The 15,995-nt window shown below is 38.7% G+C and overlaps 1 protein-coding gene across 31 annotated transcripts in view; it reads right to left on the reverse strand.

The window, feature by feature from the left end:
- ADGRL2 (adhesion G protein-coupled receptor L2) overlaps positions 1 to 15,995 on the reverse strand; it is a 384,704-nt gene that overhangs the window by 66,766 nt on the left and 301,943 nt on the right. For all 31 annotated transcript variants that reach the window (XM_048313593.1, XM_048313594.1, XM_048313592.1 and 28 more), the window contains one exon: positions 4,854 to 5,067. In XM_048313593.1, the coding sequence (XP_048169550.1) occupies positions 4,854 to 5,067 (214 nt within the window). The remainder of the gene's footprint in view (positions 1 to 4,853; positions 5,068 to 15,995) is intronic.

Raw genomic sequence — 15,995 nt, forward strand, 5'->3', positions numbered from 1 at the left:
TCACTTAGATTCTGAAAACCCTCTGCTGAAGTGCAGCTGTCTTGCAGAGAGATGATGGACATAACAGGTTAAGAGCATTGCCATGTGAGAAAAGTTCATGGTAACAAAAACCCAGGCATGAACTCTTCACTGGTGTCATGATGGACATGGTAATTGAAGGTACATGTGTTGCTTGTGCTAGAGATAGAACAGGATACATGCAACAGAAAAAATAAACACTGATGAAGAGGATTTATTCCTCTTTTAATCCTTCGCTTTTCTGCAGCAATGTTTTAAAAGGGAAGAGTATTAAAAAAATTACAGTTGCCTAAGTTCATCTATTATACCTGACATATTTTTATGTTTAAGCTTACCTATGGAAAATGAGGTTTGCTTTGTTTGTGCAGATTTAGAAAGCAAAATTATACCAATTAACTATGCTTAGTAATGATGTAAAGTTCACAAAAGCCACAATTATAGTATAAATTGTCGGTGAAAATAGAATTTAAAGGCTATTTCAGTGCAGAAGTGATGTAACTGCCTTTCTGTTGCAGATCAAAAACCAGATCAAAAATAACTGAATATCCCACCTGTGAGAGCACTGTCTTTTAATGTAGATGTTTACACGGTCTGCAAAGGAAGTTTAAACATTTCGAATTTTCTTCTTTTCAACATTTGTTTACAACAACACTCTTGGTATCAGATCAGAGAGCATACAGTTCCTACTTAAAAATTCAAGGTATTTTAGCCTTTGCTAGGAGGGAAAGCGTCTTCCTTCTAAGCTTAACATTAACTTGGCTGTCAAGAGTAAATGTTTGAATTTTGCATCTAGGTAAATGATTCCAGATTCTGAGTGGATAGGCTTCATTTTCTTTAAACAAAAAATAATAATTTTCTAACCCCAACAATAGCTATAAGTACAACTGCTTAAAAAATAAGGTGTACCGATAGGAACAGGACCCGTCATTTTTAAAATATGGGATTTATCGAAATTTAAAATTATATTATTTAAAATTGTTATCTGCCACACCATCCAAGTATATATTTAAACACAAAGTCAGTAAAAAAAAAAAAAAAAATCTAACTGCACTGTCCTTGAATCATGAAGATAGTTATAGTGTCCAATCGTGACAATAAATAACCATGAACTTCTCCTAAACAAAAAATTTAGGACTAGGAAAAATTATTCCTACTAAACAACCCCTATTTTTAATTCAAAAAGAATGGTCCCAGCATGCTAGAACCCAACTTAGCATCTCATTATTCCTCTATAAAATTACATACATAAGAGACTTTTGATTTGAAATATATTTTAAGTATGTATGCAGAAGTACTTTTAAATATCCATTATTATTTTAACCTAATAAAACAGACCCCCAAACTCTGTGTGGTACCTAGGTAACCTTTATGCTTCTCCTAACAAAAAGCTATGATCCAGACCAGGGCTTTGAAGTTGACATTGGAGACAGAAAATCTTCAAACACCCAGGTGGTTTGAACAGAACTCATGCGATCTGCCTGCAATCCGCTTGCCACGGAAATGGCTAAGACAAGGTCATAAGTAAATTTTATGCTGTTAATTTTCAAATCTCTGCCATGCCTAAAAAGAGCAGTATTAGCCTTATCAACTTCCAAGTTTCATGGCAGTTTCTGCTACAGCCACACAAACACACTTTATGAGCAAGCAACTACAGCAATTTTCTCAGGCTGCTTTGCATCTTCTGCGTCCCTGCTCATTTAATTTGTTTTTAAATGAAAAGGAAACAGAGATTTGTCCCTGCTAAAGGACAGCAGAGCACAGAGGAGTTTGACTAAGATCTAACTGCCTGAAACATGGTTCCTCTGGCACTCACTTATGCTACTTGCTCACCAAATATTCCAGAAATAAGCTTACTTCTGTACTGAACTGCAGTGTGTGGTAGAATCTCTCAAACTTGACAATATGCAAACGCTGGGGTTAATTATCAGAGAAGTGTGAAAGAGGAGAAGGAGTTTCTAAAGGTCTAGTCTCTTTCTTCAAAGCTTTAATTTTAACCATGACAGTCTGAAGTTTACATAGAATCTAAATACATCTGAAAGACTTTATTCTGGAATAATTGGGATGTAATTTCAATCAGGAACTAAAAATTTAATAACTACTTTACAAAGGTAAAAGCAAAGCAATGAAGTCATTAGTGTTCTAGTCAGGCTTCCCAGGAACGCATTAAGTTAAAAATCTTTTGAGAACTGCTGAAAAGAAAGAGGTAGAAAAGATTAAGTAGCAGCTCATTCTGAGAAAGAAGAGCTGATGCATCAGTGGACACCGGCAAGGTCTGTGTGCCACTATCTCAAATTCTCTAGAAGGGGAGCAGGGCACGTGATTACACGGCTTTGTGTTAAACTGGAAACCTCATCTTATTTTTCAATCTTCAGATTTCACAGTATTGATCTCATTAAGCTAGTGTTTTCACCTTGTAATTGCAGTAAATGTAGTTGCTGTGCAAAAGCTGTGGAGTAATGTTGCAAATGAATAATGAGTACTTAATAATTGCTGTGGAACTACATTTAACTGTATGTCTAAAATGAATCGAGTGGTCAAATGCAGCGGTAGCACGGTTGACTGAAGTGATAAAAACAGGTCCTTAAAAGTAAACACTGCAAGATTTTAAGTAGAAATACAGAAACTATTGCTGATTATTTCTAAAGGTAGGGAAGAAAAGCTTTCCCTGTCATCAAAAGTTCTTTTTTTTTTCTATTAATTAAATAAAAAGGAAAAGCAATGAACTTGATAGTCCTTCAGGTGAGACTTTTCTATGCAATTGCTGCCATCAAAATACAGCTGATGTGTAACTTTAATAGAGCAGCTCAAGGATATATACTGAGTGCGAAACAACAATTTTCCTTAGACAACAAAAAACTACAATCACCGATGCAGTTATAAATAAATGAGATACAAGAACTTCTAGTATTTCATAAGAAATTTGCAACATTCTTCTATGCTTGCAATATAGCACAAACTGAGCAATTTTGGAAAAGATTAAGCAAGACAAGAGACAGCTTTTCTACTTAATGACAGGATCTAAGAAAGAAAAATATGAAAGCAAACTTCCAAATTGCTATAAATGTCAGACAAAAAAAAGAGAACAAAAATGAAAAACTCTTAGCATAGATAATCTGAACCAATGTCCTATATGTGATCACAACTTTATTTTAATGTTGAACAAAGCATAAAGGTAGAAGATGGGGGAAGTTCAAAAATAGACTATGCTATCATAAACTTACAGCTGATTAACTGAAAGGACTGAAAGGGAAAGACAGAAATTTCAGCTTTCCAGTAACAGTCTGATGTCACTTCAAGCAAGATTGTGCCTCTGTATTTGTCTCCGACTACCTTAATCTGTATATTTGCTGTGAACATAAGGACGACTTTGATCAAAACACAACATGCATTTTACACAACAAGGAAGTCTACAGAGAGGCACTACATTTACAAAAGCAATTGAAGGTGGTTTCAAAGGGAGTTGACAGATTAGAGGATGATGACACTGCTGCTGCAGTCTCGATGGAAATCTGGCTTGATCTAATTAACAACTACGAACTAGAACCACAAGAAGATAATTCAAACATGATTTAAAGAAGTTATATTACCTTTTTAATAGTGTAGTGATGGAGCCTTTCCCTTACTGATCACAAAACAAGTCACAGGTTCAACACAGAACAGGAATAAAAGACCTGATATCCTTAATTTACCTCCAACATTTGAAATTGAAGTCTGAGGTCCAGCCCAAATATTTGACTACAGAAGTAGAAAACATCCACATATTCACATAAAAATGATAAAAAAATTTAAGGGTCCCACTCATGAAAACTCGACTGAATTGGTAAATCAAAATGGAAAGCTATTTTAAAGAGGTGACTATGTTATTAAGTGTTACCATGTTCAAACGGAGGAAATGAAGCACAGCAGGCAGGACAACTTGCGTATTTCATTTGACACATCTGTGTACATGCACCAGAAAGCTTCCAGGTTATCCCCTCCCCTTTCTGTTCAGATTCCCTACCCTAGGAAAAAGACACTGGGAGGAAAACTTCCAACCAATCCTGAACTCATTCAGGCTTTTAGTTTAAGCCACTAGCAATGCCAGTGACTGATTTGTGCTGACATTTCCACAACTGTCAGTAGTAGGTGACTGCTGCCTGCAATTAGCACAGGACTTCCTCTGAATCTGAGCTCTCATGCACCTTTTGCACTAAAAATACTTTTATTGGCAGTTGGGAACATGATTTAGAAGTGAAATTGGCAGTGCCAGGCTAATGGTTGGATTCTATAATCTTAAAAGTCTTTTTCAAGCTAAATGATTTAATGATTCTTGGTTGGCTCTTCTGTCTTCTCTGAATGACGAGCACTGTCACTAAGAGAATGTAACTTGTGCTTATATGCACGTGTATGCTTGTACACACATGTATAATGACATATAATCATCCTGGCATGTAATCATCCTGGCATTTTCTATTGGAGGGAACTACTGTTGGGAACTATGGCAGTGATTTACTGCATGTACTGAAAAATACAGCAGGCATTTGGAAACATTCTCAGGGCTGTTCGACCACCTGAAAGACAAGGAGATAGGGAATCACCAAATAACTGAATTGTTTCATTCTCCTTGAAGTTATCTTCCTGCTTTTTAACGTTTGTTTACAAAACTTAAAAAACCCCAAAACCTCTAATTGCAACTGGTAGTTTTTATTTCCTTTAAATATTATTAGATAGAAACAATACTACCTGAACAGCAAACTGGCAATTACAACTCAACATTTCTTACAGTATATACCTCTCTCTGTATTAATGCAGGCATTTTTCCACTTTGGTCCTTACCACGATACATGCATTTTTACCTTTGTGTCATAATTTTGTAGGCGTCTGGAAGGAAGCATTCTGTGTTCTCCATCTGGAAAGGGTCAGCATCACAGATCTTGTCATCTGTCCGTCCATAGTTAGCACTTTCTATCATGATAACATCGCTTCCTGGACACCGCAGGTCAATGGAGTAGCCTTCACAGGAGAGCTCCCTCCTAACCAAACCAAACGGTAGTGCTGCTCGGCTGAAACCTTAAAAAAAAAAACAAGGACAAAATGGGATTGAACCTAAAGGATATACTGCACTAGACTGTTCTTCTTCTGTCACATAAGCACTAACTCTCATGTGCTGAAGGAAGTGCATCTTTACACCGTTTGACCCAGTACCATGTTAAGCGAGGCATCTTTCATGGAACTGTCACATCCCTACACCACGGGTGCCATGTCCTTAATCTGGGAAAGGAGGAAATTCCTTTTCACTGCTTCTAATCCTGGGCAGAGCAGACAGTGGTGCCTGTCTGCATGGCTACACTGCACGTTCCAGTTTCCACCTCTTTTCTCTCTGCTTCTGTCTCCACTCCTTGGGCACAGTCACACAGGCTATGTCTGGAAGTGGGAAGCAGCAGAGCAGGCAGGATTTGCAGAAGTGATTTTAAAAAAGAAAACAATAGAACCACAAAAAACCCCAAAGCCATAGTTTCAACTTCCAACTTCATTAGTCTTTCTTACTTTGTGACTCCTTTTCTCCAGGAAGAGTTGGTTACTTTTGCTTAGCTATTTTGTGACTTCAGCATGGACATGATCCAATATACATGCTGACACTTCACCTAGTTGAACTCCAGTGCTCCTTACCGTGTCTTTTACATAAATTAAACTACATATAGATAAGATTTTGAAACAAATACAGAAAGTATCAGTACCACAGATGTGTACTGTATAAAATCTCCCCATCTCTCACAAAAATGATGTGTTTCACAGAATTTTAATTTTTAACATTTTTCTACATAAGAGAATTCCTAAACATAAGTAACTTCTCCAATGAGGCAGTATGAAATAATTTAGAAACAAAACAAGGTTCAGCTATTCATCCAGATGTTTAGACTTTTAGAGACATTTCTTAATGCAAAAGAATATATTACATCAGAATAAAACTATCTGTATACTACAGTTTCTTGTACACAGTTACTGATGGATTATTATTATTAAACAGTATTTTTGTTTCTTACAAAATTGTGTGACTTTTGGAAGATGAGATGGGTAATGTGGTAATGTTAAAAACCTATTTCTTTAAAATAGAAAATCCTAAACTTTCAGCAGAATTTCCTATGTTTTAAAAATGTTTTCAAAATACAGTAGCACAAGGCCATTAATATTTCTGTGCAGGCTTTTGGAGACCAGTTGTGACAGCAAAAAGAAATAGCTGCTAAGTATAGAAAGTTGAAGCTCTATGGTTTTTGAAAACAAGGAAAAAAAACTTTTGTTAAAAAGTATGATGCATTAGAAGAAGCAAGGAAGCAAGTATCTAAAAAAATCAAGAACAACTTGAGATAACCCCTTGATAGTAAATTTTCCCATGAACTAGAGGCCATCACTTTTTCTACTGAATTAATACCTGTGGCTTAAAACTCCTACTACATGAAGATGATTATTTGTTAAGACTGCAAAAGTTTTTTATAATGATCATGCAAGTAAAAGGATGTGGCTCCCTGGCAGCCAGAGCCCATCTTCCCATCCACCCCTCCTCTACCTGCATGTCCCTGCGTTGTCCTTGCACCAGCACCAGCTTTTGTACGACTTGTGTAATAAACTTATGCCAGGGGCTGCTCTGATCCTTACCTCCCTCTCCTGCAGGACACTGATGAGGTCCCAGAGGAGCAGATCTTTGAGTGGGTGTGAATTTGCCCAGCCACAAGGGGAACAGCTGGCCAGAGCCCAGTGACCAGGTCTGCCTTTATATTCTGTGGAACCATATCCTACAGGAAACCAGCACTGTTACCCTGCCAGTATGTTTCAGTAATTTTTAATAAGGGAAGAAGCTATATTGCTGTGGAAAGCATCAAGTTCTGTCTCAAATTCACTCCTGGCCGTCAGTTCAGCTGCACATACCATGAGCAGTAACAAACACTATTATTAGAGGCTTGCTGAGGTGCCATGGGCTGAAAGCTGGAAAGACCTAAAACACGAATGCCTGGCATTAATACCCTACACATTCCTCCCATGCAGCAAATTAGTACAATGAAGACAGAGTCGCTCACGGCTCAGTGAGGGCGTGAAACGGGCACAGGGAGGGGTACATGCTGAGTCCCCACCACACGTGAATACTGCAGCTCCTCTGATTAATTACCATCACAACAGCCACAGTGGGATCAACTGTAATGTTGCTAGTCACTGCCATTCCTACATCCTACTGCTCCTGTCAAATGTAATGCCGACCCTAGGAAGCTTATCCCTCCAGCTGGCAGCAATGGTGCCTGCATCTCCTGTAGTCAGCAGGGATTCCCTGGCCTGCGGCACCACCACGGCCTGGCTGGGGGACTCCACCCATCCCACAATTTTTGTATTTCTATCAGCAAGAAGGGGAACAGCACCTACAGCTGTCCAAAGAGGTGTTTGCACCAGGGCAGGAGGAAAGGGGCACAGGGTACATCTGCTGAGGTGTCAGTGGCTCCATGTGCACCAGCAGCTCAGGATAGTTATGGGGTCAGGGCTGACAAACCCACACCCAGCTCGCTGTGACCAGCACTGACCCTTACTGCAGATCCTGCAGCACAGGCTCCACTTCTGCTGGGAAATACTCTGAATTCAAACACAAGACCTCTGCAGTTTGCTACACAGAAATCAGCAGCCTGCAAATCTTACTCCATCATCTATGGCAACAGCTATAATGACTATGAATGTGTTTTATCCTTCCGTTTTTCCCCCTACAGCCATCCGCAAGAAGTTCTGTATTAGGACAAACATTAAAAATATTAGAGCAAGGTTAGATCACTTCACAGGCAACAGAGGACACACCTGAGATTGCAATGTAGGTGTTACATTGCAAAAGCAGCAAGCAATAAAGCAAAACAATGCAGCGTACATTAGGTGGGAATGCTGCTCTAAGGAATCTCTGTGGTGCAGACAGAAAGAATTTTAACTAAATAAAGTAAATAAATTCAAAGTCCACTAACAGAGCTGCTGTGATCTTTATGCTGAAGCTTTATTTGTAATTTTTTCCTATCACCAAAGAAAAAATAAGTGTATCAACAAGCAAAGTGTAATTCAATCCATCTTGCAATCCTGACAATCGAAGAAAGAACTTGTGGGAGGCCCTGTAAGCGAAAAATCAATATTACAGCTTTGTGCCGTGCAAATGTGAATACTGCCAAATAGCAGTGCTTAGGGTAAAATGAACTGTTTTGCTCCATTTTCTCCTCTCTGAACAAATGATTTTGAAATGACAGCTTTTTTTTGGAGCTATAAAACGTCAAGCAATAACTCCCTGTGCTTTAGGCAAGTGATTGGAATAAATACCTCTTGGCAACAGGTGCAATGACTTAGGACTGAAATTCATTTACATTCAGGAGATAATTCCCGATAAACAGATGCACTGCCACAGGATGGAAGTCTGAACAACCGGCATCTGAATGCTTCAGCATCATCCCAGAGTTTTTTAGATGTAAGTTATGTGGCTCTGTCAATAATTACTGTTGTCACCAGTAACTTTGTATCTCCAATGCAATTCTGCATGAGTATTCCCAATACTGTATTTTCTTAACCAGCTTGTATTAAAACGGCTTCTTGCCTTACCACACCTCGAACAAACCTATTCTGTATGGCTGTCCTCTAGCAGCTGAAATCAACATTCCTCCTCTTCCTGCTAATTGCTTCAAGGCAAACTGTGCCCTGGATGACACTGCTCCTGCTGTCTGCCACCCAAAACACTCCCCGACTGCAAAGGCCTTTCTGGTGCCTGGGCTGGGACTTCCAGCACAACCTAAACATTAACTGAAGTAAGTGTCTATTACCTAATGCAACATATGCTGTCTCTGATTCACTCCTGCTTGTGTATGTTAATCAGTGCTCTATGCCAGTTTTTAATTTTTTTTTTTAATGGAAGAAGATTAACACCTAATGAGGAAATAAACATTATTTCTGTCCTGCTGACCATTTTGATTATAGAAGTTTTCTGGCAAACATATGTTTCCTGAACATTTTATCTGCTCACAAATTAGTTGAGTGCAGGCTCTTTATTGAAAGGAGAAAATAAACTGCTTTTGTAAAATTGCATTTCTAAGGAAAAAAGGCAGAGGGGATGTTTAGTGGCAATATACAGTCTTTAACGCTTTATTGAACAATCCATATAGAAAGACAAACTGAAAGGAAAAATCGCAATCAAAAATCCTCTTCTGATACTTTAGTCTATGAAATGAAAAGTACAAGTCCTATGAAAGAACTGTAACTCAGAATCAAGTTTTGGAAGTAAGGTAAAGTCAAATTTGGCTAAAAAAATTTAATTTAAGTTTGCAAAGCCTTATTTACCATTCCACTGGTTCCTTCAGAGAAACTATTTGTCTTTACAAAGATAACCTAAATTTGTCAAAGTGCAAAGAAAAGTTAATAATTCACAGCATCCTGCCCACTAGCATACCATCTTTCTGAGCTGTCAGTAGTAAGAGAGTGCGCTAAGTTTGGTAGATAAAAGAAAAAAGGCACCACCACATTTGAATGTTCACCCAAAAGAGAGGAAAAACAGTGGAATGTAAACAGGCTAACATCAGTACTCGACATCAGAAGTAAGGAACCTTTGATTAAAACTTAAAGCACACAGAAAGTCAACACGGAAGTATAAAATTATTTCAAAGAATGCAGATACTGGAAGAACTGAGAATCCAACACAAATCTCTGCAGAAATAAATATATATGTCTCTGTGAGCAAGGAAATATTGCTTCTTGTGTTATTTGGCTGTAACAGAAAGGTCTTTTGAAAAGAGCACATCTTTTCAAACAGAATGTTTACAGTTGTCTCTTTCACAATCTCTTTTATTGTACCATATCATGCAACATGATGATTTAAGTTCTACACAAGATGAAGTGATGTGTCCTGGGCAGCATTTCAATAATATATGTTTAACAAATGCAAAGCCCAATGAAAACTGTGCTGAGAATCCTCTCCCTCTCCAGAGAAGTGCCTACGTGCACACACAGGAGGGTGCACAGAGACAGCTGAACACACTTCGCCATCTGAAAATAATGCAAATGCTCAACGGGCTCCTCAAAGCTTTTGTAATTCCACAGACAAGTCACAGCATCCTGCAGCTTCTAAAGAATCCCATGAACTCTGTCAAGGAAGACTTTTCTCCCCGTCTCTCAGCACTGTATATATTTCACACAGACAAGCATGTTATTTTGTTAAACAGCTTTTAAATTATCCAATCCTGGTCAACAGATCACTACCAACTACTACAAAAGACAGAGGCAATTTAAATGACAACTGTGCTTTCTCATTCCATCTTTGAAGGAAAAAAAGTCATTCTGGCAAGCATGTCTATTAAAAGATTACATTGGCACAGTAAGAGCTTCTGACACCACACAGAGGTCTGGAGTTCACAGCACTCAGCTCCTCTTTCAGGGAAACCCAGCAGCCGTGCACAGCCAGCCCGTGCTGCAGCCCGGCACACAAAACCCCACTGTTCAGTCGGGGTCAAAGCAGGCAGGAAGTGATCATTTTAAAAATATTCTCCTACAGCTGGACTCTCTGCCATTTTTTGTATATACTCCGTCTTCTCAATGAAGATGCTGCAAGGAGTGGACATCAAGAGAAAAGGGATTATTTTTTAGCAAAGGAAAACTATTTTCTAGTAAGAGACATCTCCCTCATTTTTTCAAACTCATTCATAAAAATGGGATTATCTCAAAACAAGGTACATGAAAGTATCTCAGTATCTGAACTTTAACAAAGAGGCACAGAGTCCTAAGAAACAGATCCGACCATTTAAATTACATTGAAGCCAAGCAACTTCTTCACTGAATAAATGAGCTCTGAGGGGCAATTCTTAACACTGGTTTCTAGAATTCTGCTTCTCAGACATTTCATATTTAAATTACATGACTAAAATCTGGAAGCCTGTCTCTTACAAAACAGAAATATCAATTCATATCAATAAAAACTTTTAGAAATATTAAGTAACTAGTGAAGGCTTCTTATAGGTTTTTTTATGTTTTATTTGAACATGATTTAGCCTTTTAAAAAATTAAAATTTTCAAAATCTTTGTCAAGTTTTAATGTTTTTCAAGATTCAGTGTGAGCAGCAAAATTACAACTGCATGTAATTTTCTGTAATTATATACTTAATATTCAATATACATAAACATAAAGTATGTATGTCTGCTTAATGAAATTCAGGAGAGAAGCCAGAGTTACACCCTCTGACTCACACCAGGATGGGTCCTGCCTTCCAGGTTCACTGAAACTTATTACAATTTTCCTTCTATGTTTTCAGTCTCCATGCAATTCTCAAATATAACCCTGTGAGGCTCTCTTCAGCAAAAAAAAAAGAGTCAGGGCTTACCTACTTTCTGCACCTTGTTAAATGATTCAGCAAAACCTAAAGAGAGCAGCAGTATCTCTGCCTTTTAATCTAACAGCGTCGATCCTTCCTGTATACTGCTGGCAAGGATCTTATTTAAATTCTCCTAAACAGCTCTCACCCCTCATTCAAAAGGGCAAGAATGTGTCTCTCTGAGTCAGCAGAACTAAGGGGTTTTTTTGATTGTGTTTTTGTTAAGGTTTGGGTGTGTGGGGGGAGTGTGTGTGCACTTTAATAGCACATAGGAGATGACAGAGGACAGAGATGAGTGCTACACTGACAGACCTGCAGACCACAGTCCTTCAGTCACCTGGAACACAACCAGCCAGAAAGCAGCCATGCGCACATCCCCATATTAGCCCATTACAGCTCAACCCTATTTTGAAGGAATTGCCACTACGGGAAAAGAGATAGTTTGGTCTTCATGCCCATTTAATCCTTCACCTGCCTGCTGAGGCTGCCATTAGAGTGCTAATTAATGCTAAACTGTGAAAATGGGCTTCTGCACTTTGAATCCAGCCACACTGAAACTGGAGAAAAACCACTAATTCCTTTAATGAAAGTCACCAAACCAGAGTCTGGCTCCTGGCACCATTTAGCAATGCCTAAAATATGGCAGGTGGAAACCATGTGATCTAAACATGAAAGTCTAAATATCTAATATAAAAATATGTGTTCTTCAGTTCTCACTTAGCACCACATTTTATTCTCATATGCGTGCACCTTTCCCATCCCTTTCAGTGGAGCTGTATGCATGAGAGCAAAACTTTGCCCACCTGATCTAAAATTATCCCAGTTTAAAACAGTATTCATCTGTCAATGATATTTCTTTTCTTTTGCCAGCCAGATGTCTGTTCTCAGGCTGCAAGAATCTCCTTCCTTTATTCCTTCACATCATACACACTTGATCCTCTGCCAGCTCACAAAAAGCACTCTACCCTTTTCTTTCTTGTATTAAATACATTGCATCTTCAAAATTTCTAAAGGCAAGTAAGTCCCATGGTCTTTGTAAACCCCCCTCCTGAAGGTTATCTCCAGTTTACCAACTGTGAACTCTCTGAGCACAGCACCTGTCAGGAAGGAGAAGCTTCTGAATCAGAAACAACCGCTGAAAAAGGGAGGTAAGACACAAAAGCTGATGTGTCAGAAATGTTGTGTCAACAGGATTTCCCGTTGAATTATTTCCTCTGCACAGGATACTGGTAGCAGAATAAAAATAAATATTCTTTTATTTTCTATAAAAGTGTATCTTGACAACAATTTATATTTCCAGTTATCACAATCATTTTTTGATTGTAAACCATGCGTTAAGGACAGGCAGAGGAAGAGGAAGAAAGGGGAATTTCCATCATCAGTGTTCAGAGTGGCCAGCTGACAAAAGAAATATTTTATTCCCATCGTTAAGAAACCCAAAGCCTTGTCACCGCAGAGGCTGAGAGAAGCCATGCAGAGATGTATCATTTCCTTGGAAATATGTGCATTGGTGAAAGCCAAATAATCCCAGCAGGTGACATACTTGGTGCTAATAATAACCCTCAGTGTCCTGTGTACATCGCCTTCTTAGCAGGCTATACCCTAACCTATATAAGAAAGTAAAATATTTAATCTCACTAAAATACCTGACAATTGTAGCTCATTTTAAATAAGATGTTATTCTACAATTGCCAGAGTTTAAAATACCAAATACAGCCCTAGTGCTAAAAAACCCCATAGGTTTAATTATTGTACAATTGCTACCACATGGCAATATTTGAGATCACAACCATAAACTTAAAAATGGGGCGTTTTCTTGTTTACAAACAGAATTATATATACATTAGAAATGGAATCAAGAAATAATACAAGAGTTCATATACTCTCTTTTGTTTCAGTAAAATGATGGGGTGGAGTCAATTGTCACAGTATAATTTATAGTGGAAAAGTTATATGGTTAATTTTAATGATGGCAAGCTGCTTAAAGAGTGCTTATGAGCATGCAAATAGCACAGCAACCCCCTTCTCATTCAGTATAGCTTCTGAATCATTTCAGAGGACTCAGGGGCAGAAAGCAGAACCCTTGGAAACATAAAGACAGGGATCCTGCAGATGAAACTGCTAAACCAAAATATAGTCATACCTTTTGAAAACAAGAAGAGCCATGTGATGAATGTACTTTAAGGTAAATGTGCCATCACTTTAAATGTTCCCATAAATAGATATGAAACAAGAGTAGCAAGCAATCTTGGAAAATACCTGTCAGAGTGAAAGGCTTTCTTCCTGACCTTACCTTCTATGAAATATTTGTGGATTTTTGAAAGACTATTATAGAGAGGAGAGGGATGTAGCACACAGTTTTTACAACACAGGTTAAGGTTCTGGCACATTCTGTGAATCATGAAATAATTCTACACAGATACTTAAGAGCGTCCTCTGAATAATAAATTGCATGAAGAAAGGAAAACAATTTCATTTTTTGTAAACAATGAGGTAATTTAAAAACTCGTAAGGAATACATGCAGTTCTAACATGGTCCCTGGGCAGCAGGGAGTAAGAATGGCAACACAGGTACCAATTCCAAAGTAAATAAAGGAAACAGGCACCTTTTCCACCTTTTAACTGCTGTTAATCCCCTGTAAAGGAACTGCACATCCATATGCTTCACTGCAAACATGAAAGACAAGGGAGATAAAGGGACAGGATAATTAAATTCCACCTGGACTCAAAATCAGGGCTTCTGAGTTTGAATTCTGGTTTTTAGTCGTGGAATTTGTGTGTCTTCCTCACCAACCTTCACAATGTGTACGGCAAGAATGCTCTCAGCTTTTAGAGAATCAGCAGAAGAAGGTTCAAATGAAATGAAGGAAAAATCAGTATCCCTGAAATATCTGAGTACTAAGACAGAAACCAAGCAGTTTTCCATAATTACCTGTAGAAGTTCCATATTTAATGCTATTTATATTGGAAAGTAACAAGACGGATGAACAGACACTGTAGCACAACACAAAAAGGAAAACTTTGCATTTGCTGATTATTTCAATTTAGAAGGATGCATCTAATAGCTGAAAGACTGTTTCCAAAGCTGTGCATTGATCTTAATACAACCCATAATGAAGGCAAGGGCTAGGAAAGCTCTGCACCACACCCAGGAAAAAAATCACTGTTAGGTGCTCAAATATAAACTCAAACCCAGCAAAATAGAAGTGCTGCACCATTACTACAGATGTGGAAGGTAATTTCCTCAGTAATTAATTTGCATGCTTCACTGTCCCAGGTCAGAGTTTTCTTTAAAAAAATCTTTCCCCACATATCTAAAGCAAGTATTTCAGGAGAGAGCTGTGAAGTACAGAAGACCTGATTGCTCCACTTTTTTCCACACTACCTGAAACGACGCTTTCCTACCGAAAGCAGCATGTTCTCGTGATCCATTATTTAGGCGTACAAACAGGCAGTTGGCTCCTGCCAGTCAGAGGGGATGGCTCCAGACCTCGCTGTGGGGTCGGGAGGGAGCTCCCGGCTGCCCAGGGCCGCGGGTCCCCCAGCCTGCGCATCCCTGCCGGCCCCTGCGCGCACCCAGGGCCCCTCCTCTCGCCCACCTATTTGTGCTGTTGCTGCTTCTGCAGCGGTGAGTGTTCTTAATCAAGATAATTTTCATATCGAGCTCAGAGCATGATCAAAGCAGCCATTATGGCAGCATAATTGAGGAGGGAGTTGTTAATCTGATGGGGATGCCAAGGAGGGAAGGAGAAGGTTAGGGGTGTCCAAAGGCGGCAGGAATGAGCAGGTGTTAGGGTAACTATTTAAATTAGGCATCCTGACAGAATCATTTATAACAGAGGCTTTAGACTCCCTGGAAGGCACTAAAGCTGGATATCCTATCTATTCTACTCAGTAAGCAAACAGCATTTCTTTTGGTCCAAACAGTGACTTTAGTAAATCTGCAGTACTACAAAGTGAGCTGCATTTAATTAAACTGTTCTCTGCAACTTATACAATGCCATAGTACTACTGCAGTGCCTTTTCTATCTCTGCCACTCCTGAATTTGACCTCCAGATCCTTACTGGGATTCAGCAATGTGTCGCCCACGTTCTCTTTAAATATACAATAAAGGCAATATTTGATCTCCAAAACCAAAAAGAATCCTATTTTCCACAACGGTTTTCACATACACAAGCCTCTAGAAGACTACAAGGGTACTTTATGAATCAAATGCAAAATACAGAAATAGCATTATCTCCCACTGAATTGCTGTCATCTCTGAAGGATGTGTTGGGATCCAACATCATACAACTCTTCATAGTAGCAATTTTGTAATATTTTATCTACTTGAAAATAATAGGGAATTTTAGGTAAGCAGAATCTTAATTACCTCAATTAAGTTCTCATCCTGCATCGCTAATATCATTGGGAGCTTTGTCATTAACCTCAACGAGTGCAGGACAGATTCTTTAGAATTTAACCTGGATACTCAATATTCTTGTTCTAATGAAAAATGCATTAATGAGCTTCATTAGACTACTCCATTTTAAAGAAGCATCTTCCCTCAGCAGCCAGCTTCCCTCAACAGCCTAATGGGGCACTGGTGCATGAGTGAGCCAGAACTTGACACAAAGAGTGTTTAGGTCACTGTAAAT

This window comes from Corvus hawaiiensis, chromosome 9 (assembly GCF_020740725.1).
Source record: "Corvus hawaiiensis isolate bCorHaw1 chromosome 9, bCorHaw1.pri.cur, whole genome shotgun sequence".
NCBI classification, from domain to species: domain Eukaryota; kingdom Metazoa; phylum Chordata; class Aves; order Passeriformes; family Corvidae; genus Corvus; species Corvus hawaiiensis.